The sequence below is a fragment of the Syngnathus typhle genome, linkage group LG9 (assembly GCF_033458585.1).
Source record: "Syngnathus typhle isolate RoL2023-S1 ecotype Sweden linkage group LG9, RoL_Styp_1.0, whole genome shotgun sequence".
NCBI lineage: Eukaryota > Metazoa > Chordata > Actinopteri > Syngnathiformes > Syngnathidae > Syngnathus > Syngnathus typhle.
In genome coordinates this window covers 11,181,114-11,207,549 of record NC_083746.1, presented here as the reverse complement: position 1 = coordinate 11,207,549, position 26,436 = coordinate 11,181,114, and the positions used below count along the sequence as shown (strand labels likewise).

At 45.1% G+C, this 26,436-nt stretch overlaps 1 protein-coding gene across 3 annotated transcripts in view; it reads left to right on the top strand.

Moving 5' to 3' along the window:
* The first annotated feature begins 818 nt into the window (after window positions 1–818).
* The window catches only part of fmnl2a (formin-like 2a), a 28,074-nt gene continuing 2,456 nt past the window's right edge, over window positions 819–26,436 (top strand). Inside the window, exons 1-27 of one of the 3 annotated variants that reach the window (XM_061286490.1) lie at window positions 819–998; window positions 1,188–1,331; window positions 10,462–10,545; window positions 12,875–12,955; window positions 14,911–14,987; window positions 15,862–15,945; window positions 16,536–16,691; window positions 18,506–18,614; window positions 18,681–18,757; window positions 19,162–19,255; window positions 20,105–20,179; window positions 20,757–20,867; window positions 21,006–21,155; window positions 21,240–21,341; window positions 21,418–21,685; window positions 21,753–21,956; window positions 22,647–22,771; window positions 22,837–23,036; window positions 23,098–23,332; window positions 23,406–23,474; window positions 23,567–23,647; window positions 23,720–23,849; window positions 23,906–24,069; window positions 24,134–24,235; window positions 24,313–24,408; window positions 24,492–24,615; window positions 26,249–26,348. In XM_061286490.1, the coding sequence (XP_061142474.1) occupies window positions 1,218–1,331; window positions 10,462–10,545; window positions 12,875–12,955; window positions 14,911–14,987; window positions 15,862–15,945; window positions 16,536–16,691; window positions 18,506–18,614; window positions 18,681–18,757; window positions 19,162–19,255; window positions 20,105–20,179; window positions 20,757–20,867; window positions 21,006–21,155; window positions 21,240–21,341; window positions 21,418–21,685; window positions 21,753–21,956; window positions 22,647–22,771; window positions 22,837–23,036; window positions 23,098–23,332; window positions 23,406–23,474; window positions 23,567–23,647; window positions 23,720–23,849; window positions 23,906–24,069; window positions 24,134–24,235; window positions 24,313–24,408; window positions 24,492–24,615; window positions 26,249–26,348 (3,212 nt within the window). In that variant the 5' untranslated portion in view covers window positions 819–998; window positions 1,188–1,217. Of the gene's footprint in view, window positions 999–1,187; window positions 1,332–10,461; window positions 10,546–12,874; window positions 12,956–14,910; window positions 14,988–15,861; window positions 15,946–16,535; window positions 16,692–18,505; window positions 18,615–18,680; window positions 18,758–19,161; window positions 19,256–20,104; window positions 20,180–20,756; window positions 20,868–21,005; window positions 21,156–21,239; window positions 21,342–21,417; window positions 21,686–21,752; window positions 21,957–22,646; window positions 22,772–22,836; window positions 23,037–23,097; window positions 23,333–23,405; window positions 23,475–23,566; window positions 23,648–23,719; window positions 23,850–23,905; window positions 24,070–24,133; window positions 24,236–24,312; window positions 24,409–24,491; window positions 24,616–25,352; window positions 25,478–26,248; window positions 26,349–26,436 lie in introns of all 3 variants that reach the window. The other 2 variants (XM_061286491.1, XM_061286488.1) reach the window with 2 other exon arrangements.

The window sequence follows — 26,436 nt, the reverse complement described above, 5'->3', positions numbered from 1 at the left end:
AATTAAATACAACAGCTGCTTAAACATTTTAAGCAGCCTACATACAGATGTTGACTTTAAGGGCCACCCTTCAAGGGGCTTCTTCCTTTGGGACCCGCAGGAGGGATGACTTTGCGTCAGGGGCAGGTCAGGTGGTGCCCCACCATACTTCCTTTATTTATGTATTCAATCAATAAAACCTCAGATAAAAATATGAACGTGAATAAATGCACCATTTTAAAAATGTACTTTTTTTCTGCTCTTAATTTTTGCTATTAAAACAGTCAAGTAGGCGTGGTTACTAAATGACACCTTATCATTGGCCAATAGGTGCTCTTGGTGGGGGTGGTTATTGAAACACCGTAATTTTTCATTAGGTTTTGGGTCACATCGAAGTCGGTCACGAACTGCCCAGCAAAAAGTTGTGACTTTACTCAAAAATGTTTACTGCACCTCATAAAGCAAACAATTAGATGCTACGATGTGTTTGTTTTACGTAGGGTACGTATTCACGTTTGTCTTTGGAAGACTAAGTCAAAGATTAAAGAGCACTTCAAACGGTAAGGAAGAGTACGTCGTCTAAAAGCGCTTTTTCCTCTTGTTTTCAGGGACTCAAAGTACCACAATGCAATAGAAAAAATGTCATCTCCTTGGCTACGGCTTTAGTGGAGCTACGCCCCGGAGGAAAAGAAGACGGAGGAGGTTCGGCCCGTTTGAAAGGAGTCATTGTGGTGCGGCATGAGCGTTGTGTGAAGCTGCAGGGTGACCGTGTAAGTTTGGATCCCCTCCTCTTTCTTTCCTCCTCCTCCTTGACTATCTTCTCAGGAGAGGAGGGACTAGTTAATGACTACACACACACACGCGCGCGCGCCCCCTCACACACACCACCTCCTCGTCGGGACTACTCCGCGGCGTGGAAAGTAAGTGCAAAGCGTGAATCATGCCCCTCGTCATCCTCGCCGAGTGGAAGCGCGATCGAAATTGGGCGAGATTCGGATAACAGCGAGAGAAGTTTCCAGGTTTGTTTTACGACTACCACCAGCAGCACCTCCGCCGCCACTGCCGGGAAAATGCGTCCTCACCAGGGGCTCGCCGCGTTCCGTTGCCCTCCGCCTCACTCCTCACATGTGTTCGATATGTTGAAGAAGTGAGCACGGCAATAATAGAACTTTTTTTTTTTTAAAACACGTGTGGATACTTTTTTTTAGGTTGAACTAAAGTGGTAATTCCAAGTCAACATGGGGAACGCAGGGAGCATGGACCAGCACACGGATCTCAGGGGCCACAACATGCCCCTAAAACTACCCATGCCGGAACCTGGGGAACTGGAGGAAAGATTTGCTATCGTTTTGGTAAGTAGAAATGTTTTTTTTAAACTTAGGTTTGTTGTTTTTCAGTCCTGAGATGGGACAGCTGTGTGAGTTTGGGTTGGACCCTTGGTAGTCCTTTTGTTGTTCCCAGAGTTCCCAGAACCTGCCCAACCTACGAACGATTTCATGTTGCTTCTGATTATTGGCTTTCTCAAACATTTTCAGCCTCAAATATAAAGTGATAATTGCACAAAAAGTCAACATGAAATTTACTCCGTAGTGGATCTAAAAGCGTGTTATGGGACCCAACCCTAAAAAGTGGAAAAAACGTATTTGGAGCACCGATAACCCTTTGACAGAGGCAGTGAATTGCAAATGTTTTTCACAAAATATGAGAAAATACTTGAAAATGTTAATTACAACAAATTTATTTCTCACTTTGAGCGTTACAAAATCTCCTAAATTCAGCTCCTAATTTTATTTCAAAGGACCACTTAAAAGGCAATTCATGAAAGGAAATAGTAATTTAGAAAGGCTTTCTTTTAGGCTGTCTTCTCCAATTTTATGAGGTCAGTGGTTGGACCATCTGTCACCTTGTAATAAACATGCTGAGTATTGATCTTTCTCTACGGCAGTCTTGTGTTGTCTCTTAGACACTAAACACAAAGTAGACTGGCATAAGCATTGTGCAATGACATAATACAAAACACATCGCTAAAAAGCTGCCTCGCCCTTTGAGAGAACTCTTGCTTCGTAGTTTTTAAGATTAAAACCGATTTGGCTGATGTAATCTTGCTCCGTTTCCATTTACAGGGAGATTCATTTAGCAATTGGGCAGATTGTTGCTCCCCGCTGGAGTTGCCATGTGGATGTAGCGCAAATTCCAGTAGTTGACATTGTGTTGTGCTTCGAACAGTATTGCATTAGCTACCAAGAAATTATGAAATGGATCTTTTGGGGGGGAGTGGTGGGCCATGTGACTTTTTAAATGATGTACACTGTTGTTGACTTAGTAAGAGAGACATGGGATTGTGCGATTCCAAGACTTTGTAGGTAATATTTCCATCTTCACATCATAGTCTAGAAGATTATTTGATAGCCGATAAAGCCCCCAGAAGACTGAAAAGCGTTGTGGAGCAGCTGGGCTGAAATTTGAGCAGCGGTTCAGAAATATGGGTCAAACGTGATTGTCGCCCTCTCATTGCGCGCTCATAAACATTAGCGGCTCAGCGCCAAAAGGAATTTGGCTGGAGACGGCGGCGACTTCTTACGGCTCGTGCCACCGTAAAACAAAGTGAGATGAGGTCAAAAATGTTGCCGCTCCATTCATGCGCGTTTTCACTGAAAACTTTTCAGGTTGGGGGTCGACGAGCCGGTAAGGAGATCAGGTCAGATCCCCGAGTGGGCTGTTTGGGTGGGACAGATGCTTCCTAGCTAAATCTTTAGCGGAAAACCCAAGAATCCATGTAGCCTCGTTGTTCTAATACTTTTTGTGAAGAGCGTATATCAGTCTCACAAAAGCGACGCCCAAAAACAACAAGCGCTGCAACACACGCTCGATCGGGCCTCCGTTCCACAAGCCGCTCTTGATGGCATGGAAGCCCTCCAGCATTAGCGGAATTTAGCGCCCTAATCGCAGGCTTTAAGCCTTACTTACTGTCATTGAAGCTCCAATCATGCGTTGCTAGCCTTGATTGCCTTTGTGATGACAATGGCTGCTTATCACCACCAACTGCAATCTAAATGGCTGATGATTAACCACGCTGGGCATCCCGACTCATTCATCACGGCGGCAATGACAAAACTTTGTACTCGAGACCTGTCATGACACAGTGAGATGAAATCATTAGATGTAATTATGGAGCATTTTTTTTCATTTTTGAGTCAATCATATCCGCACGTTATCTTTAGTAATCTACTATTGTCAACTATCAGTCATGAGTCAGTATTAAGTCATACGTGTGGTAACTGTCTATTTTGCAACCAATTTTTTCATCGGTTGTACCTACCAAAAAGAGGCGTGTTTACCTGCCTAATAAATTAGCTAAACGGCTAATCCGTGTTTGAGAGAAGGGAAAGGATTTAGGTGGCGAGTGTGTACATGTGAGGCTCGCGTTCGAGAACTGGCCTTTGCAACTATTTTGAAAACGAGTCGGCGTCGCTGCTCTGATTAAAGACGACCGTCTGACTCAAATGATGCGTTGCTGTAAACAAAACTTCAAAGTGGCGGTTACGTTTCTCGAGTGGCTCACAATCATATTGAAATACAAGCGGCAAATGAGCCACTTGTGTTGCCGAGGTGGAAATGTTTTGAGTTGTTTCGTGTCAACCTGCCATATGGAGACTTTATCTGTTGCTGTACGGTAGTTGCATTTCAGAGTTAGTCTGGCCAGATTACATCTAAGCTCATTTGCCGGCTCCTCCATCTGATGTTATTGGTGTCACATTGTAGCTAGTGCGCATCAGATGAATCACTCGAGGGCCTCCTCGCTCAGCTGACAGTGACAACCGGGCGTACCCATTTTTAGTCATTTTCAGAACACTTGCTAATGTGAAACAATTGAGGGGAAAAAAGCACTCATGACCATTTTCTGTCTGCGTTTGGTTTCGGTGGGTGACTCATAGTCAAGACCAAAAGTATTTGGACAATTACAGAGACTGTCGACAAACATTCCGCTTTAATTGAAGAGAATTCGCAAAAATGTGACGCGTCCCTTTGCCCCCAATTGAAGAACGTTTGCTTTGGTTTCAAGAGTTGCTCTGTATAGTTTATCACCAGTATATTATCGGTGGAATGGATTCTTTGCATGTCCCAAATGACTTTCCCGTTGGTTAAAGGTAGTGGTTCGGTACCCAGGAAGTGATTCATCTAGCCTTGCTTGTGTTGACTCTTCTTCATTAAAAAGCAGTACAAAGGGTATTGTCCAATGGGCATAGGGCGAACAGCGGCCTATACCCGTGCAGCAATGCCAGTGAACACTGGTGTTCTTTATTTTGCTGGGAATCCAGCACAGAGCCTGGCACAGGACCCAGAACCAGAGGCCACCCCATCCACTTGTGGATGATGGCGGACATGCGTTTGCCCCGTAGGAAGCCCGCCAGCAATTAGCCTTGAAATGTAAAAAATGAGCAGTTGATGCTGAGATTTTTCTTGAGGGGGGGGTGTGAGGTGATCATGTGTCACTCACATCCCCAGAGCGCAGCCCCAAGGCATCTTGTCTGGGCTCGGCTCAGCAGATTATGTAAGAACGGTTCTCTCTGGCTGTGTGTTAGGCCTCTCTGTATTGTTCTTCTCAGGTCAGTTTGAGGCTGTTTGCTTCTCATTCTGCTGCTTGGGTGGCAGACTATCGAGCAAAACTGATACTGAGATTAATACGTGAGTGATGAAGAATAGCGTTTTTTTCCATGTATAATGCGCCCCCATGTATAATACGCACCCTAAAAATGGCATGTTGATGCTGGAAAAAAGCCTGTACCCATGTATAATACGCACCCAAATTTTGACTCCTACTTAAGTCCGTAAATGTAAAATTATTTCAGAAAAAAGATAATGTTTGGGAACAACCGGATGTTATTCTGCCGGTCAGTATCACTGCGCATGCGCTAGCATACTCAATAGCGAAGAAATGTTTCGGATTTGTGTAGGGTACATTGTGACCGCATACGAGCAGGTGATCTAGCAAGCGTCTGATACGAGAGCATTGTGTTCGTATGGAGCGTGTTTGAAGTGAACAGCAGAGAAGAAACCGCATCTGTAATGGCGGCCTCCGTATGATATCCGGATTGAAAAAAAAAAAATTTTTTTTTTTTTTTTTTGTACCCATGTATTATGCGCACCCCAGATTTTAGGACAATAAATTAGTTAAATTTTGCGCATTATGCATGGAAAAAAAACGGTAATTTGGACCTGGCCAAGATTTGCTGGAACTCCCTCGACCCCGAAAAGGACAATGGAAGAGTCTTGATTTTTTTCAGAATTTCTTTTTCACATGATCCTTCTATCACAATGTTGAATGAAATAAAATTTTGACAACTCAGCTAGTGTTTCTTTTATTTTTATTTGTGACCGGTCCAGAAAATGTTGACGCTTCCATGCGCTCGACTCGGAACACATTCTGATGTCACACTGACTAATCGGGTGGCGTGTTTTGGTACCACTGCCAATTTTATCTCATGACATTGGTGTTGTTGTTTTTTGTCAGAAAACCTTGAGCTAGCTCCTCCGTCCATTCCTGTTTAGAAAACTCCAGCCAGATGTGTTCACTTAATTAGCTTCCATCGTGAGAACGAATGCGGATTTGCTCCGCCTCCACCGTTTGTGGTCTTTTTGATGACGTGTTGACAATTTGTGAGCATTTTGTGACCTTGTTTGATTGACCCAAATTCAAAACAAACATTTGTTTGTTGTTGCCTGTTGTTCAGTGGCAGCCTTTTGAAGTTGCTTGAGGCACAAAAGAAGCTAGCTTGCCAGAATTAACATCTGCAGTGCAGAATGGGAGGTCCGGTTGCATTTCAATGTACTTTTTGACAGTGTTTGATACAGACTCCATCTTAGCTCCAGACAATACAACAGTCTGCTTTTTTGGGCTTGACCCCCCCCCCCCCCCCACAGGAGACCTGTAAACTAATCCGCAATTGTACAAAACATGCAATACGATTAACAGCCCAAGGGCACAATTCTTTTTTTTCATAAATATCAGATGAAAATAGCCCAAAACACACGACATGTTTTGTCTTCCGAGCCGAGAAATACCACAGATACCTTTCCCCATAAGTAGGCCATCATTCTCACAATCACAAGATCCATATTAGCTGCTTTTAGAAAAATATATAGGTTGACATTTTTCTTGTGTTAATTTTTCACCACAGATAGTCTTGTTTTGGTGCGAGTAACAGAAAGTCGACCTTGTTCCCTGTCTGTCTCGCTGATAATGTTTCTATCACTTTGCTGCGAGACAAAGCAAATGTGGTGTGTGTGTATTTGTAGCAGATGACAACTGCCTGTTTATGCCCGTACAAATGACCTCGCCTAAGGACACATTGGCAGTGGCAGATGTCTTTCAGCAGGTTGTATTTGCGTCTCCTGTCCTCTTGTCTTCTTATGGTTGACATTTTTATCTTGGTCGGCACACTTTCGCAATCAAACATCTGGCCTGACCGGACGGACCTCCTCTGTGGTCAGCTGGTCATGTAACACTTGTTTTATTTGGACAGCTCTCCGACGCTGCTCCAAAGCAATTCCCATCTTTGCGCCGTTTTGGAAAGCAAACCACCCTTTCTGTATCGATGGGAGAGAACGTTTGTGGACTTGGGTCGTACTCCGTATTGTTGTCGAGATTTGCGAGACCACCTGTTGTCCATATTCAATACTTGATTATTTAATGGCAAAGAGGAAGTTTTGAGTCCACCCACACACTGTATCAGTATTCTTAAGGCGCCATTAGCGATGATTTAATGAACAAAATTTATTTGAACTAAAGTAAATAGTGAAATCAAATTCTAAAATGTTGTCCAATCTCGGTCTGAATGGAACGCCATTGGAATGCGCTCGTGTGTTTGCTCGTAAAACATTCCGGGCAACAGCTTCACAAATATAAACAGAAGCGTCCCGAGGTAGGCGGCGACTGGGATGGGAGGGTGAGGCGGGGGTAGCGTAGGTGGTCCCGGGGGTTCTTGGGGATTACAAATATATAATCTGAGAACAGACGGGGGACACCTGTGGCCTTGAAGGATTACAGCGGCGTGGCGTGATGATAAATAGAGGACCGCTTGCTTGGGCTAGCTCGCGCCCAAGCGATGCTCCTTTCACTGCACTCCCTTTAATTGCTCTCAGACGTTTTTACACAAGCTTGTCACATGCTCGTGTGGTATATGCAAACTTGTTCTTCAAAATAAGACAAGCATGCATTAAATGCTGAAAACGAAGCTCGATAATCATTTATGTGAGTGCCTTTGATTGGTTCACACTTGAGTAATTTGAGCATATTTCTTTTGACACATGGTTTCTTGTCTTGTTGTGGCACGTCACCGTGTAAGATGATGAAATAATTGTTATGAACCGGCGGAGAATAGTCATCCGTCTGCATTTTTTTTCTGCTCACTGCATCACATTTCATTTCAAGTCATGCAGATGTTGCAAATTGCAAATTTCTCTCTATTTCACAGGATTTTCGCCGTCATTTATTTTCCCTCCCCCGCATGGAGTAATGTGAGCCAGAAGGAAAGAATGAGTTAGGCAGAACGTCCAAAGTTTTGGGATCATTTTGCACTTAAGTGCTATTTTTGGACCGCGAGGTAGAACTGCCTTAGATAACTGAACTTCTATGGTAAAGTAAAAAAAAAAAAGCTAATCCTAATTTGATGTAGCACAGTCACTGTTAGAACCATTTACACTTAGCTAATGCTAATTTGAGCAGCCACTCTTAGAACCATTTGCACTTTTAACCGCAACGAACGCAGAGTTACTAAAAAAAAAACCCCATAAACTACGCAGTCGTATAAGAGTGAAGGCTGTCCGTCATGTGGGCCGTGTTTTCCTTTTCCCTCCTTCTTTCAGCCAGCTGTGTTGGGAAGGTTGTGGCCCCGCAGAGCTCCTGGCAGATGGTGGGATTTCAACCGGCTGCCTATTTTTGGCCATTTTACGACTTGGGATTTTTTTAATGAGAGGATTCACGGATGCTAATTGGTTGTGTTTGTATCTGGAGTCTTAAAGCCCGAGGGCAAGATAAAGTATCTGCTTGTTGTTTAAGACAGTCAAGCCTTCCTCTGCGATGAAACTATTGGCTTGTGACAACTACTGCGACCTGCTCATGATAGACGGAAGGAGCCGCGGATCAAATTAGGGTCCAACAACCTTGGCAGAATTTCTCAGCACTTTCATGTCAGAAGTCTTCTGAATATTGCAAGAATAGCCGCGCCAAAGTAGAGACAGACAGTGAATAAATGAAGACCCGCAAGGCTTTCAACTTTCTTGGCTGCCATGGAAATCGGCTTGCGATGTGCACTTAACGCTAGTCGGGCGCTCCTACCTGGGCTTCGTCCAAAACACGGAAAAGGCCACAGTACAGAAAGTTTACTGTCAAACATTACAGTAACATGCGTTTGATTTTGGCACGGCTGACGCACATATGCCTGTCGTAAAATGACTCCAGTCAAAGTGTCAAACTTTATTAGCGGTGTCTCCGGTGATAGATTATCTAGCCGTAACCCCAATGCGCAACCTCAAAGGTCAAAAGCACAAACATAATTCGCTCTGTGACACTCTGATGAAGGCGGAAGAACCCGCCGAAACATGTCAGGTAAATAAACCTAAAACAAATTGTTTGATATAGAAGAACCAGTGAAGTAATTGAAAAAGAAAAAACAAGATGAACCTAGTACAACTATAATTCGCTCTGGTTTGGCCAAAACTAAAAACCGCTAGAAATCTGAAGTCTCAAAAGTTATGTTCTGTACATTGCAGTTAACAGAAAAGCGACACGTGTGTAAATTGACCAATCTGCATCATATCAGTGTCACGTCATTCCAAAAGAGGAAGTAAATAACCTTTAGCAAAAATGTGATCATTATGCTGCGCGTCTCCTCAAATTCACAAACATGGAGTACAGATGTGGGCCGGATGCCAGTGAAGTCTGCCGGAGTTCCCCTGTGTCGTCTTGATTTTTTTTTTTATTATTATTACCGCTTTCAGGGAGTGTCTCATGTTTAGGGTCACTGCTTTGAGTTACGCTAGCTTGCGCACAGGCACGGTTATAATTTCAGTCAGCGGCATCTGTCAGATGCATGTGTGTGGTTTTTTTTTTGTATTATCAGCAGCACTTAGATGAAGTCAATCCACGCACTTTTGTTGGGTCTTGCCCCGGAAGATTACAAGCAGCTGCTGCGGGTTCTTATGGGATCGATTACATCTCGCTATAGGATGTATCAGAAAAATGGACATCTGTTACTCGATCAACTTATGATGGCGTCTTTTTTTGGACCGCGTGATATTTTTGGTGCTCCATCAGATACCCACGCAAATGAGTCAAACGTTTGTTTTCAGTTCACCTAAACTCCTAGACTCCCAAACCTGCTGACTCAACCGTGACAATCCGTTGGGTTATGATTCACGGGGTCATGTCGTCACTTTGCAAAAATGGCACCTCTCAAATTCCTCAGCCAGGTCAACATTTACCAACAATTCTGGAAAAAAAAAGTTTGATATTGCAAAATGGTAAATTACAGATATTCAACACAGGCTGACAAATGCTGACTCAGCGCATTGCTCAAATTGGATTTATCAGTGACTTTGTTTCTACTGTTCTCATGATGGTGACACACATTTCACCACCAAAGTTTTACAAACATACTTTTTCAAACTTGAACTTCACGCCAACACGTGACGAGGTTATACGTCCGTGGCAGTGAATGAGTTAATATGTTACGGGACATAAAGGCGGGACGAGGTAGATATCCGGCTGCTCCCCCCCCCAACCCGATTCCCAGCATTGAGTCCCGGCGGCAATCTGTAGCCTCGCCGCATCTCCTGAATACTAATCACATTTGCTGGTCGCTCCTGCAGGGGAGACTGAAATGAACTGAAACCTTTTTTTGTACCGACGCTCGCTGTTATTTTCAATCTTCTGCTCACTCGTATGAATCTCTAAGCAGTCACAAGGATTTTTGACAATTCGGTAATTGTGCGTCACATTATGTGTCATTATTCAATTACATGGCCGGTTTGTGTAGGCCAGACAAGAATACACCACGCTGACAAGTCAAACATTAGAAGAACTCCAAAGTCAGTTGGAAAGCGGTCAAGGCTCGCTCAGCACCTGATTCTGCATTATTCATTCATGAAAATAGACTTGAACGGAGGGTATTCATCATCTATCTTCCCCTTTTCTCCCCGGGAGAGCTCTGATGGAAAATCCATGGAAAGGAAAATGGAGAGTCAACACTGATAGATGAGTCGCGCCGGCCAATCAGGGCGGGGCGGAAAACATTTTCAACAGCTAAAGCCAAGCCACTTTGATTTTATTGTCAGGTTTTGGACATTAAAGGGGGGGGAGTTAGCACTTTTAAAATCGCATGAAGCCTCACAGAATATTTACTGAGATCCAATCAAGTATTATGCCTGCTCCAAAGATGATGAAGTGATGTGATGACATTTCATCTCTTCTCTCTCTTTCAGAACTCGATGAATCTCCCGCCAGACAAAGCTCGCCTGTTGCGGCAGTATGACAACGAGAAGAAGTGGGAGCTCATCTGCGATCAGGTGCGTTAAAGGATTTTGTTGCTCACACTACCATAATATTAGGTACAGTACACCAACACCCAATCAAACGATTTGTTTTACATTCCATCCTACATAACATTGCGTTTTATGACCAAATAGATTATTCACAGTGATAATGTTTGTTGCTGGCATTTCAAAAATGTTTATTTCCCGCCCCCTTGAATTTTTTGGTAAATCAGCGCTGTCCTGTTTTGCGCCCGGTTAGTAAATCATTTTCCACATCTGTTTGCGTGACTAATGAAGTTTGTGCCTACACGCAAACCCTTGGCAAATCAGGCCCTAAGTCTTTCACGGTCCTGACACACTGGCCTGGCTTGGCATCAAGTGACTTAAGTGGCTCAGCGGGGAGCTCACATCAGTTAGCCGGTTAAATAGCCCGGCCTGTTATTTGCGTCAGTGCTGCGTGTGGAAAATAACACGGGAGCGCACTGCGCTCTCACTTGTGCTCGCGATGCTCCACTCGACCCGCTGTGACAAGAGTTTTCTGCCTTTGTGAGCAGAAGAGAAAATAGGATAAGAGATGAGGACCACCAGCCACCCCGAGTGTATAGTTAGCCACTGACCCTGAAGGGAACTGTGCTACAGATCCTACTGGGCGGCTTACAGCTAGTCAAAGATCCTCCTCCTCTTCTTCTTTTTTGCTACTGTTACAGTCAGCGTTTAACAAGGTTAAGTTTTTACGATCCGCAATGCAATTTTCAATTCTGAAGACTTAACCCAATAAGCCAACGTGAAGTGGGACTGTTCCATGAATTTACGGCTAATTTAAAAAGTCTACACAAAAGTCTATTTTTTGATAGAAAAAAGTCTGAATTTTTCCCATCATTGATGTAACTTGATTATAAATATTTTGGTGGTTAATTATTTTATATGTCACAAAAAAAATTACATTTGAACAGTGTGTAGACTCTCCACTGTAAATACTCCAAAATTTACTTTTGCTACATCCGACTGAGTACTTTCTTGTGTCAAAGCTACAGGGTGACTCTTTTAGTACCCATAGCAACACTGCCCGGGGGAGCCCAAGGAATGGAGTTGACAGGTTTTGACACTCTGAACAATAAACCCTGAAGATGCAGGCACAGCCCATACATTTTGAAAGATCAAATAGTGCGACGACAAGGTTAAAAACACACTCTGAAGAGTAATCAATTGAGCCACCTCAGACCAAAGTTTACATTGGCATTTATCCATAACCAACTATAAATGTTTAGTATTAAACATTTCATTTACCACACTGATTATGAATTTATTGTTTTTAAATACAAGACAAATGGGAGCCGTGCGCGTTTAATTTTGTTTGTGATGACTGGGATGAAAATACAGATCCTGTACACTCTTCAGTGATTTTCAGGAAACAAAGTAGACCACAAGTGGCTAATAACGGTGATGATCCCGTTGATCTGAGTTAGCGCTAATCTTGTGCTATTTACATTGTCTAGCTAAATTTGGGCTTAACCTTGTCCAGCTTATCTACCCAATGCAGTGCCTTTTGAGCATGACCGTGATTCTGGCCCAGTGTTATGACTTGATAATCTTCAAGGCTAGTTTCGCCATTAGCTGTTAGCTAGTAGTTTTGCTATTAGCTGTTAGCTAGTCTACAACCGCTAGGCGTGACATTCTCGTGCTGATGCAAAAGAATGGGGAAAACATGATCCATACTGATCCCAAGCGCCAGCAGACAGTTGCGCTCGCTAGCAGTTACAAATGCTCAGGAGACTCGTTTCAAGCGCAGCTATATTCTGGTCTGGGCCGGAAAGTAAATATTAGCCTGAGAAGTTCCAACATAACGCAAGTGAAAGCTGCGGTTTTTTTTTCCCAAGAAAAACAGCGTCACTAATTAATTAATATGTCAAGTTTTGCATTTGCGCACCGAGATGGTTTAAACCAGTGGTTCTTAACCGGGGCGGCGAGAATGCTTCCTAGGGGGAGTGAGGACACCCTTGGGGAAATTTACAATTTTTCGGGGATAATGGTCGGGTAACCGAAAAAAGTGAAAAATTCTGGAAATCAAGAAGTCATTGTGTTAATTGGCATTAGGGATAATGCTAATTAAGCCTTATAGTTGTAAAGTAAACCAATTATTATTATAATAATTATTTAGGGTTAGGGGTGCGAGAACTGGTTGGTGAATTGAATGGGGTGCGAACAAGGAAAAAGGTGAAGAGCCACTGGTTTAAACATTGTGTCCGCTGAAGAATTAGCCGGCGCTTGGTTGGCTTCCACAACTGCTTATACATTACATCGGAGGGCTTTCTGGTAAAAACGTTTCTCGTCTGACTCTTTTGCTGTCTCCTTTTGTTGACAGGAACGATTCCAAGTGAAAAACCCACCACACACGTACATCCAAAAGCTGAGGAGTTATCTTGACCCGGCAGTCACGAGGAAGGTGAGACACCCTTGCTACATAATAAGTTGTTGTCTCTGCTCGATGATGCCCTGTTCCACTGGCACAGCTTTTCCCCTTCCCACTCAACTCGTCCTATCTCCTCCAGGATGTTCCTCCAGCTGAGCATAGATAGCACTCAAAAGCTCCCATGGGAACTTTTCTCCATACAAAACAAATAACGGTGTTTCTCAGGGAACATAGCAGAAGAGGAGGTGTGTTAAATCCATACAACAGGGCATAAGGATTGACTAGAAAAACTAATTTACTGGATTGTACAGAAACTATCGTTTTCCTAAATGGGCTCAAAAAATGCTTGGTTCTCATTAGCTTAGTCAGCAAACATTCTTTTGTAGATCCCACATTGTTATGATGCTTCAAGGCGTTTCGAAAGGCAAGCGTTGAAAAGTAGACACGGGGTCACGGGGGGCGTGGTCTTGTTGACTTTTGCGTATCATAGTTTGTGGCGTCCTGACAAACCAGTTTTGGGGTTTATATTAGCACGTGTCGTTTTGTTTACACAATTGAGCACTGCGTGTTTTTGTCCCTCGGTCAAGAACCCAAAGGACACACGGCTGTTAATTTGGAGACTAAATTGAGCATTGCAGAGAGAGAGAGAGAGAGAGAGAGAGAGAGACAGTCAAGGAAAGGCGACATGCGAGCGGGGAAAAACAAGGGAGGAAGACAAAAAGAGGCAAGAGAGAAAGAGTTATGGGGCTTCTTTCTACATTCCTGCGCCGTCCCCCTTTTTCTTGAAACTCAAACAATTGCCACATTGTGCGGCGGCGGCGAGAGAGCTGGAGGTCATTGCCTGAGCTTTCTGTATAGGCAGGCAGGATCCGGTGCATTCCTGGCCGCAGCTCCCAGCCAATGGGCGCCCAAGGAGCTTGAGCTCCCATCCAACCAGTCCTCAAGAATGTATCAGCCATTGATATGTTTCCAACATCTCCAAATTCTCCCCTTGTACACTTTCGCTGCTCTTCTCCTTCCCTCTGGTCCTCCTCTGGCTCGCAGCTGGTTGTACTTATGTGGAGTGCGCGGCGGTTGCCTGGAGAGAAGGGAGAGGGGGGGCTGCATCTGGGAGCCTGCACAGTACCCCAAAATATGCTTTCCGCACAAAAGGGCTCCTCCCTAATAAAAAAAACTGTTTCTCATCTGCTCATGTGCTAAACGCACCGCCCAAGCCTGAAGACTCAGGGTGGGAACAGCTACAAGAAAACACGTTTAGCCTTAATGTCCCCCCCCCCCCCCCCCCAAACATTGAATTGGTTTGTATTTGTTGAATAGTCACCAGATAGCAAATATTGATTCTACTAACTGAACTTGTTTGTAAAACAAGCTGTTAATTTGCCAAGTTAGAAATGCTAAGTTGACGTTTATGACAAAAAATTATATTTCATAATTGTAATGTAACTTCTTAAAACGTTTCAAATTAGAAAACTTAATTATAATGTGAACTATTTCAAGACACTCCAGTAGCACTTTTTCCCCTTTTCCCCTTTCCGAGGCGCTCCTGATTAGCGATGTCCTCGTCTGCCCTCCTCTGCCTTCTCCACCGCTCATTATTTAACGACAGTTTCTTCTTCTAGTTGTGTAACAGTCTAAGGGCCCTGCTTTTCATTCATCATTCGTGTCGCAGCATTTCTTTTTAGCCAGCCGTTTGTCCGCCCTGCTCGCTTTTGAACCAATTCGGTTAGTAAATGTCATCAAGATGCCAAACGGCACTTAACAAGATCACATGCGAGATCTTCAGAGTTTCCACTGAGTCAGCTCTCCGTTTCGTTTACTGCTCAGCGGTTACTGGCGGCTTAGTGTGTGTGTGTGGCGAACTCAATCTCTGTGCCTGCTGCTATCCTCCTTCCAAAATCTAGCTAGCCACAAACATCCCCTGCGCTATGAATTGATTTACCGACCTGGTTGGCTTTATCAAATATTAACTCATCCTTCTTGTTCCTTAGAAATTCCGCCGAAGAGTTCAGGAGTCCACCCAAGTCCTGAGGGAACTGGAAATTTCATTGCGGACCAATCATATAGGGTGAGTCAGCGCACGACGGTTGACACCACATTGGAAAAACAAGTTGTCTCATTTCATATTCTGACTTGGACGTTCCATAACAGCCCAACTGATGCGTATCTGACTTGCTAGCAAGACATGCTAGCTGTTGTGACTGCTTGTAAACATTTCAAAGCAGCGTCATACGTACCTCCAAAATGGAAGCTTACACTCCAGACCTCTGAATAAACCTTTGGGAATCACGTCTGGCTGTCAATATTTAGTCCAGGAATTGTTTACACAGATTAATTGAATTGTCCGAGACCTTATGCCAGTAAACTAGATTACATCAGTAATCGTCTTAATCTAGACAATGGAGCATTAGCATAATAGGAATGGGGCAGAAGTGGTGGGGGCGCGAGGGGGCAAGATGTCACCCTCTCAGACAGTGAATAATTACAGCGTGTGTTCAGAGGTGAAATGTACCAAGCGTAGAATGGTGGAGTTGCGTGGTGCTCACTAACATGTGGTCAATGGAAGGATTGTGACTTGTCCCTGTGGTAATGATTACCATGTGGCACAACATGACTACACCTCCTGGGGCTTTTCTTTTTCTCCAGCAACCCTACCAGGCACCACTTGACTGGTCCCCATCCCCAGTGTCCACACAGTAACGACACAAGGGGCTCATAAGGACATTTAGGGAGCATGCTTGGGCGCCATTATGTTTATACCCTGCAAATTTCTCTCATTACAAAACAATTGGGCCTGTCAGAGGAACACCCTCAGAGGTCTGGACTAAATAAAGGTTCTCTGTCTTTCAATATGGTGGCAAAGTGTCTTATACTTGACTGCGTCCTATTAAAGGTAATTTAAAACGAAATCGCTTTTTAATTTTTTTTGCTGCTGTTTGCAGGTGGGTGAGAGAGTTCCTCAACGAAGAAAACAAAGGCCTGGACGTACTGGTGGAATATCTGTCTTTTGCTCAGTACGCTGTCACGTAAGTCACTTCCAGCGTATTCACTCGTCCAATGTGCAAAAAAAGTGACAAGAAGACAATGCTGCCATTCTGCAGAGTCGCTGATGCGTCCGCCCCCAACACACACACACACACACACACACACACACACACACACACACACACACACACACACACACACACACACGCACACACAGCACACGCTCGCTGCACGCTTGCTCCAAAAGTCAGTCGGGCCCTTTAGCTTCTTTTCTAAAGATTGATGGCGAGATTATCAGTCAGTCACAAGGTCCCTTGTTCTAAGAAGCCTGCACTTAAGTGATTAATTCACGCAGCCCACTCCACCATATGTTATTATACGACGTCCACATTTTGTTTACCCCGAGCTGGCACCGCAGTAGAATGAAAAGCCCAAATACCAACAGTCGTAACTCACTCTGCCAGTTCTTTTTGCCAACAAAGTCGGGAATGCTGTTAATGAAATGCTGATGTGTTAAAAAAAATATATTTGCTGTCATTGTTACGCTGACACGCTAAGCAATGAGCTGACTTAAGCAGTGTAATAAATATTCAGCTGCCTTAATGTCACATTTGTGTCCACGCTGCGACAGGTTCGATGGCGAGTCTGTGGAAAACGGCTCAGAGGCCCTGCTGGACAAGTCCAAACCTTGGAGCCGCTCCATTGAAGATCTGCACGGAGGCAGCGTGCTGTCATCGCCCCTCAGCGGGAACGGCATCACCCGGGCGGGGCGCCACTCAACGTTACGGTACCTTATGTCTTTTTTTTTTATTCTTCGCCATGTGGTCTCAAAAGTGCCTCTAAATGCCTTAAGATACGTTTAATTGCTAACATTGATTTTGTTCGTGACAGAATAAATAGTTTTTTTGGGGGGGGTTGCACCAAATCATACAATTTAAGTCCGGAAGCTTTGGCGGTAGGTAATGATAAGATCACGCTAATATATTTTCTAATCCGTCCTGTCATTCCATTGATGTTTCGGCACGCACATTGACTCGTGTGACCTCCAATCCTTCTGTTTGAAGGGGTTAACTTGAACACCTTCCGCACAAAGACTTCCATTGAGCCAGACAAACACATGACCACATGAACCATTTTTAGCCAAATCACACTGTTGGGACATATTTTTATTCCCTTGCTATTTCTTGAAAAGAACCACATTAAAAAAACAAAAAAAAACAGCTAATGGCTCTCTCAATGAGGTTGAATGTCTTCTGTTGTGTCCTCCTTAGTCTTCTCTTGTGTCTGCCCGTCTTCGACAGCAGGCAGGTCAAAACGTCGGCGTAGCCCAAACCTCCCCCGCTGCATCCAAAGACATGCTCAAATACACACAAGCCCCCGGCTAGGCTCATTGTTCTCGAACTGCCCCGCTTGCGTTGTCTGTGTCGGGGATGTGAATTATTTGTACTGCCGTCCTCTCCTCCTGCGCTCTCAAATAGCTTTTTTTGCCGCTATTGTTCCTGCCTCCCGTGCCTGTGCGCTTCCCCGAATGCCATCCGGCGCAGTTTCCATGCAAAAGGCCCCTGTAGGAGCTGAGCACTAGACGCAAACAACACTCTTGTTCTATATGGAATGTAAAAAATGTCCCAAAAAATGCTACAAGTAATTGTTTTTGTTTCACACTGCTACCCCGAAGGTCACCCAGCTCACTCAACTGTCCAAAGTGTTCACAAATAAGACGGTAGGTTCTGCCTCGAGCTAGCTCCCTAGTTAGCTAGCTATAAGAGCACTGTAGTATGTAGAAGTGTAGAATTTTTTAGTTTGTGAGATCAGGTTACCCGCATGTAGCATCCTTTAGAATTCCCTGATCAAATAATTTCTCTTCCTCGCTTTCAAAGATTTTCCTGGTGCTGTCGCTGGAGATTTGAAATCTTCACGTTGGATAAAAACACCTCGAGCCAAGTTTTTTTCTTGAGTTGTGAGCAAATAGCAAGAGTCCCAATATTTTTGTCTACATGGTTTATACATGCAGAAATGTACCCCCTTTTGAGCTTTTCACAATTATCACATTCCACTTGAATTGCTTGTATAAAGTTTGGGTGGTTTCCGACAAGTCCAAGCGAGTTGATGCTTTCCCTCTTACACAACAATCCTCGATCATGATAGCGATTTTGAGATGAAAATATTGTGTCTCATGTGAGTGGTCACGCCCCCTGCTGACATGAACTGGCGCGTCTTGTCTCTAAGAGCCTGAAGATACATTTTCCAGGTTTGTTATGGAACCTTGCGACTTCCCAGTCTGAAAATAAATACCGTTGTCCTCAGCAGCCTGTCTCGCAAAGCCGCTTTGCCATTTAACTTTTACGAGCGCCGGACTGAGAGAAAGGACCTGTTTTGTCTGCATGCAAATGACCCTGGCGCCGTTGTGTTTTTGATATTGCCGTGAAAGACATTAAATTAAAGCGTTAAAAGAGAGCATCAAGTGGTCCCCCGGCTAGGCTGTAGTTTATACGGCTTTTGTGTTAGTCCTGTTAGGTGGGCCATAACTGAGGGGGGGTCCGGTTTTCTGGTCCTTTTTTTTTTTTTTCTCTCGCCATACCATCAACTTCTCAACACTTTCAGATGCAACACGTTGCCCAGCCGGAGGACGCTGAAGAACTCTAGGCTGGTCTGCAAGAAAGACGACGTCCACGTCTGCATCATGTGCCTGCGTGCTATCATGAACTACCAGGTCAGAAGCCATAAGTAAATAAATAAATTCTGGAGCAGTTGGTAATGTTTTTGTTTTCTTTTCCAGTATGGCTTCAACATGGTCATGTCCCACTTAAATGCTGTGAATGAAATTGCACTAAGTCTCAACAATAAAAACCCAAGGTAAACCGCTTCTTAATGTTGACCTGTGGCATTAAATCATTTGCCCTCAGAGGATGTGAAACCCGCTCGAATCCACTTTCACATCGTTTCTAATCCAGACACATGCAGATTCAAAATATTTCCTGTCAACTAACCCTGCCTCAACCCGCCGTGTCGTTTAGCCCCAAAGGCGAGGCCCTGCAACGTGTAAACAGATTTATGACAAACTGACTTGCTGATTTTGGTTCCCACACTTATTTTGCTCCATGAGACTTTTAGTGGAGATTTTTGTTTGCAAAGATCATTTTGGTTTGTAACTAATCCAAAGATTTTGGGTCATCAGCACAATCAAATTATTTAAATTAGTCTCTGTGACCAAAAATATTTTTATATAGAAAATGTTAGAATATTTCTTTTTTCAACAGAACCAAAGCTTTGGTGTTGGAGCTCCTGGCGGCCGTTTGTCTCGTAAGGGGAGGCCACGAAATCATCCTGTCCGCGTTTGACAACTTCAAGGAGGTAGGAGCAGACGGTGACTCAGCTCGTAGCAATGCGTGCAGGAAACGCGCTATTTGTCAACATCTCACAGACCCCCGTTTAGCCGCCGTTCACGAGAAGGGACCCCGGCAGTAGAATGGCTTTGGCACACGCTCAAAAGGCCGACTAGCAGAGAAGCAGATGTGAGCGACAGACTTGATGAATAAGCTTTCAGGCCTTCAGGCGACGTTTGTCGCATGCGTCAGGCGAACATGAGTTCAGTGCGGTCGATGCAAAATTTAATCCTGAATTAAAAATTGAGCGTCACACTGCGGCTCCCCAGCCAGCATAAGTGGCAGAATAAGCAGGGGCTCATCTCATGAGAGACGCAAGGCGAGAATAATGAGGGCTTTCTCGCAGTCTGCTCAAAGGAACACTTTGAATTTTTCAACTTGTTATTGAAAGGGGCCTCTTAAAAGCATAGCGGTGTTACACTGACTTTGATAGCCCGTCTCGGGATTTAAAAAAAAAATATATATATATATATATATATTATTTGATGTCAGCTACTTACTGCATGTTCGGTTTTCTTTGTTTTGTTTTTTTTCATATCGAAGTCCACCGCTGACCTCCAGATGAACTGTAGACTTCTCTCTTGGCATTTCTTCATCCAAAATTTTCAGAAGTCACTTTACATCTGAAGAAAGTTGTGGCAATATTTTCTAAGCATTCCATTTGTGCTTTCTCTTTTCCACACCAGCTTTTCGAATTATTTGTCTAAAGTCATTCATGGCATGCGTTCCCTCCGTCACACAAAGATGGATGCAGCGTCCGCTTTTACCACCGTGGCCAGCCGGACGTTAGTGATTGAGACAATGATTTGTTTTGCAGGTTTGTATGGAGGAGCAGCGGTTTGAGAAGCTAATGGAGTATTTCAAGAACGAAGACAACAACATCGATTTCATGGTATTTTCCCCTCCCCCCACCCACGCACACACGGTTTCAATCAAACTACTGAACGCGATCCCTCGGCGTCCTCAATCAGGAGGTAAACCGCATGCAGCTTGCAGATCCTTTAGTGATTTGGGGTTTTTTTGCTGTGAGGATTATCGCGTCCTCTACATATATGATTTAGCAAGCCGTCTAATATCAATGATAAGCTACGATAAATAGATTGTATTGCACACGCGGCTTGTAGGCCTAGTTAGCAGATCGGAATAAAAGAATAGCTCGGGCCCCTTTAAGCGCCTTCATTCATGGCAACTGTTTTCGGAAAGTGCTTGAAAGGATCAGTGAGAGAAAAGCAGCAGATGTGCTTGAATGTGTGAGTCGAGCCGCCGCCACCGCGCTTAAGTAAACAGACCGAGCTGATTGGCACCTTTTTGGCACAGTTACGCTCTTACTAGATAGTGTGTGTGTGTGCGTGTGTGTGTGTGTGTATATTTGTATCCATTCAATAGTGTGCGTGTGTGTGCGTGCGTGTGTGTGTGTGTGTATATTTGTATCCATTCATATTGACTTTTTTCTTTTTCTTGCTCCTTAGGTGGCCTGCATGCAGTTCATCAACATTGTGGTGCACTCGGTGGAAGACATGAACTTCCGGGTTCATCTGCAGTACGACTTCACCAAGCTGTCTTTGGATGAATTCTTAGAGGTGAGTTGAAGCAACAACGCAGCTGTGAATGCATTTTCTTTTCTTTTTTTGAGGCACAACGTTGGCATGGCTGCACCTTGGAGAACTCGCAGACTCTGCTAATAACGTCTTCTCTGGAAAACCCCGTCCATCTTGTAGAAAGTCAAGCACACAGAGAGTGATAAGCTGCAGGTTCAAATCCAGGCCTACTTGGACAACGTGTTTGATGTGGGCGCTCTCCTGGAGGATGCAGAGACCAAAAACGCCGCCCTGGAGCGCGTGGAGGAACTGGAAGAGAACATGTCGCATGTGAGGGACCTCGTGCGCTCATCGTGTTCCCGCCAATCGATAGAAAAACGCCTGACGTCTTTGTGCCGATTTTTCTTCCTCCAGTTGACAGAGAAGCTGCTGGATGCAGAGAATGAAGCCATGGCCAAGATTGTGGAGCTGGAGAAGCAGCTCATGCAGACAAATAAGGATCTGGAAGGCATGAAGGTCTGACGATGAACTTAGAAAAGAAAAATGGCTGGAGTCAATTCTAGATCCAGAATCTTCTACCGCATTCATACAGGAAGCCTACAAAGACAGCAGCGGGAAGCTGCATTCGCTGCGACAGATCTTGAAGGAGAAAGACGAGGCCATCCAGCGGCAGAGTCACCTGGAGAAGAAGATCCACGAGCTGGAGAAGCAGGGCACCATCCGGATCCACAAACGAGGGAACGGCGACATCTGCATTGTTCCGGCCTCCGGCGCGGAAGGCAGTGCCGCGGGCGGAAACGGCGTCGGCAATCCGACCCATGTGGGAGGCGAGGTGGCTCCTCCGCCAGAGAGCGGCTCAGGTAGACAAACATCGTGAGATAACGAGCTTGATCTCGCCTCTGTATATTTAGCCGCTTCTCGTTCCAGTTCCCAACGGCCCAACGTTGAGCCCTCCTGCGCCGGCGCCGCCACCACCACCTCCTCCTCCGCCACCACCTCCGCCCGCTCCCCCACTTCCACTTTGTGCCTCGTCAGGCCTGTCACCTCCCCCGCCGCCCCCGCCACCTCCTGCTGCTCCTCCGCTGCCCGGCTGCGGGACCCCCACTGTTATTATCAACTCGGGTTTGGCCGGTAAGCTTCCTCAAGTGGATGGAGATACATCAAATGTCTCAGAAGAAATGTTTTATTTTTTTCTCTGTTTTCTTCTCAACTTCTTCTCAATGTTATCTTTGCATTTTCTTTTTCTGCCAACCAGAAGGACCCATCAAACTTTTTTGTAGGTTTCTTTCTCTGCTTATTTTTTCAAAGCCCTTGTTTCTCCTTCTTGCCCACATGCTTTGAAATTGGTAATTTCTTGGACTTTCCAGACATTTATTTATGTTGGCTAAGAGCCCACGTGTATCAACATTTGTGGAAATTTGAGCAAATTGAGGCGCAATTTCTCGGTCTTATCACCCCAATACGATTTCATGTCAAAACTAAGAAAATACCAAGTTTCAAATGATCTGCATGTTGGTGGAGTTGTGTTTCTGTGTCTGTAGCATGCTCCCTCCCACACACTCACCTGATATGTAAAGCAGATGATAGAAAGCTTTCTCCTCATCTATCTGCTCATCAGTGCCACTTAAACTAAAGGTCAGCATTGACTCAGCGTCAATAAACAGGCAGAATGATATTAATGTATGGAGTGAAGAAACATCCAAGAGTTAGCCACTGAGCATGTTCACTCCCCGATTCATCGAGCCTGTCCCCAACTGGCCTACACGCACGTGTGAGCAGACTCATTTGCGATTCTCACTTGACTCCTTGTGTCCCGTCCAGCGGTTAAGATCAAGAAGCCCATCAAAACCAAGTTCCGCATGCCCGTCTTCAACTGGGTGGCCCTGAAACCCAACCAGATCAACGGGACCGTCTTCAACGAGATCGACGACGAGAGGATACTCGAGGTGAGCGTGAACCCGGGACCTCCCCTCCCTCCCTCCTCTTCTAAATGTGTCAGTGGGCCTCCCAGGACCTGAACGTGGATGAGTTCGAGGAGATGTTCAAGACCAAAGCCCAAGGCCAGGCGGTGGAGCTGACCATGAGCAAGCAGGTGATCCAGAAGGGACCCAACAAGGTGACGTTGTTGGACTCCAACAGAGCAAAGAACTTGGCCATCACGCTGAGGAAAGTGGGCAAGGCACCTGAAGAGATATGCAAGGCCATTCAGATGTGAGTCCAAAGTTGATTCTTCTTAAGCTCTGGTGGCCAACTCCCGTCTTGTGCCTTTCAGGTTCGACCTGCGCACTCTGCCTGTGGACTTTGTGGAGTGCCTGATGCGCTTCCAGCCCACGGAGAACGAGGTCAAGTCGTTGCGTCAGTTCGAGAAGGAGCGCAAGCCGCTGGAGAGCCTGACGGATGAGGACCGCTTCATGATGCAGTTCAGCAAGATCGAGCGGCTCATGCAGAAGATGACCATCATGGCCTTCATCGGCAACTTTGTCGAGAGCATCCAGATGCTCACGCCGGTTGATAGTGTTTTTTATTTTATTTCATTTTTTCCCCACCATGGCCTAGATTTTACCTTCTGCTTTCTCACAGCAACTTCATGCAGTCATTGCAGCATCGGTGTCCATCAAGTCATCGCAGAAGCTAAAGAAAATTCTAGAGGCACGTGAGCTGTGGCTGATATCATCTTGCCTTGTTCTCCACTGTGCCCGGGCTGCATTTGACAATTGGTGCCACTTTCTTCTCCCCTGCAGATTATTTTAGCGCTGGGAAACTACATGAACAGCAGCAAAAGAGGAGCAGTGTACGGGTTCAAGCTGCAAAGTTTGGACCTGGTCAGTTTCAGCCCGGCTTCATTCTGACGACGCGGGCCACATCTATTATAACTGTTTCCTTTGGCTTTGCAGCTGCTCGACACAAAATCGACAGACCGCAAGATCACGCTGTTGCACTACATCGCTAACGTGGTGAAGGAGAAATACACGCAGGTTTCCTGCTTCTACAACGAGCTGCACTATGTGGAGAAAGCAGCAGCAGGTGGGTGAGCGAGCCAGCTTGTGGGGAATCCCACCGACATCTCCTGCGCTCTGCAGTGTCGCTGGACAACGTCCTGCTGGACGTGAAGGAGCTTCAGAGAGGCATGGAGCTGACCAAGAGGGAGTACAGCATGCACGGCCACAACACCATGCTCAAGGACTTCATCGCGCACAACGAGAGCAAGCTGAAGAAGCTGCAGGACGACGCCAAGATCGCGCAGGTGCGACGAGCGCACGCGCGCGGTAAACTCGAGCTGCCGCCGACGCCCTCGTGTTTGTTTCCAGGACGCCTTTGACGAAGCCGTCAAGTTCTACGGCGAGAGTTCCAAAACCACGCCTCCCTCCGTCTTCTTCCCCGTCTTTGTTCGCTTTGTCAAGGCCTACAGGGTGAGCACCTTCCATCCATCTTATGAACGCGCCGGAGTTCTCGTGATTTACTTGCACCCTCACGGGAATCTCCTCAGCAAGCCGAAGAGGACAACGAGCAAAGGAAGAGGCAACAGCAGCTTCTGATGGAAAGACTTTTGGAACAAGAGGCCCTGAGGCAGGAAGAACAGAAGGTAAGTCCTGCTGATGAGTTGTGGACCAGCCACCTGCTGCTTCCGCTTAAATGCTCTGATGAGTACATGTGTGTTGTCCTCAGTCTCCATCCCATAAGAACAAAAGGCAACAGCAGGAGCTGATCCAGGAACTGCGGAAGAAGCAAGTCAAAGACAGCCGCCATGTATACGAAGGCAAAGACGGCGCCATCGAGGACATCATCACGGGTAATCGCAGCCGACCGCACCTTGCTCGCTCGTCGTTGTCGCACATACGTGTGCTTTTGCTCACAACCTGCATGAAGGGGCTCTTTGGTAAAAAGCTTCCAAAGCAGCTATCAGATGTTTCATCGTGAACGGAGCTAAACTAATCCAGTAACACGCTGAAGTGTCGTCGATGTTGTCGCTGAGCTACTTTGCCATTGTTTCGTAACACGTGGCCGACGCTGTGACTAACTCTGAGCAAATGAATCATTATCGAGGAAAAAATACTGAGTTCCTGCGGTGTGTTTGTGTACCTAATATTCTGGCCGCTGACTAGACATGCACTGGTAAAACTTGTTGTAATGTTGATGTGAGGATAATGATGACGCTGTAGCAATTTAGCAGCAGCATTAACTGGCCGCCTAATGCTGAACGCTGGCTCCAGTTTGGGGATGATTTCATCCTTTGCTGATGTTTGCTCATGTACAAAGAATTGCGTGATATTAAGCGACGACTACATGTGTATTGTTTTGCCACCATTTTGTGGCATCTTTTTTTAAACCTGACATTGCGTCTGTCACCATAAAAAAAAAATAGCGCCGGTTCTCATTTACAAACTCAGCAATGGATGAAATGATTTCCCCCCCGTGTCAATGCTTTGTGCTAACAATGTCAAGCTGCTGTAGAAATCTGCTTCTCTTCTATTGTGTCTTTGTCTTGCCTTGTCCTGTTTGTCTGTTTTGTGGTCGTCGTGGACGCAGTGTTGAAGACGGTGCCCTTTACCGCCCGCACCGCCAAGCGCGGCTCTCGGTTCTTCTGCGAGCCCGCCCTCAATGAGGAGTACCATTACTGAGCTTGTAGAACTCTCTGGCACAAAAACGACAAGGTTGCCGGAACGCTCCCCTTCTCCTCCCCTTTGCTCCTCCCACAACCTTGCACGCCGACTAACTTTCACATGGTGACGCCCGTGTCCGTGTGTCTTTTGGGGGGTGTGGCTACTGTGTCCTGATCACAAGGTTTTGGGGAAGGTCCACCCCAGCATGATGTCATGTATCCCCTTCTAATTTTCACCATTTCATCATTCCCCAACAGAGTTGATTTGAATCAACATTTAAATTACAGCTAGCTCAATGCTCTCACCATACATTCGGATTTTGTTCTATTTTTAGTGAATAATGATAATTATAACTGTAACAAACACAGTATAATCTTCTATTTAGGTGAAAAACACAAAAATAGATTTTCAACATTTCACAATATTTTTCTAATTATGGTAATTGTCACTAATAAATTATTTGGAAAAAAAAAATCTGTCCACATTTTGCCCATTGCATGCGAGAATTTTATTTTTCCTACATTGTGTGTTCACGAGCTACTTACCTAGAAATGATGCATGCAATTATTTTCCAGTGATATTTTCTTTTGCCTAATGCATGAACTTTAACAATGTTTTTTTAATAGTGTGTATTTTGCTGGCAGCCTCTCTGCAAAGACATTGAAAAAAAAAAATGCAGCAAAACAAAAGCGTGCGGAGCTTCTCCACCATCTTTAAGTGACCAGTTAGCATCCTCCTGCTTCATTTTTTGCACGCTTTAGCTTTCGCTGCCGCGCCGAGGTGCATTTTGGTAACCTCCCGTTTTGTTTTCTCTTTGTCCAGCCCTAAAGAGGAGTAACATTACTAAGTTTCCCAATGTCTACTCGAGGCTCAGAAAGTCGTCGGGTAGCTCCAAGCTAGTGGTGGATGTGTCCCAAACCTGGCAAGGAATCTCTTTGTTTACCTCCAAGCTTTTCACGCGCACTGCTTGCTTGCCGCCCACCAAAGAAACGCTTGTGCTTCTATACATG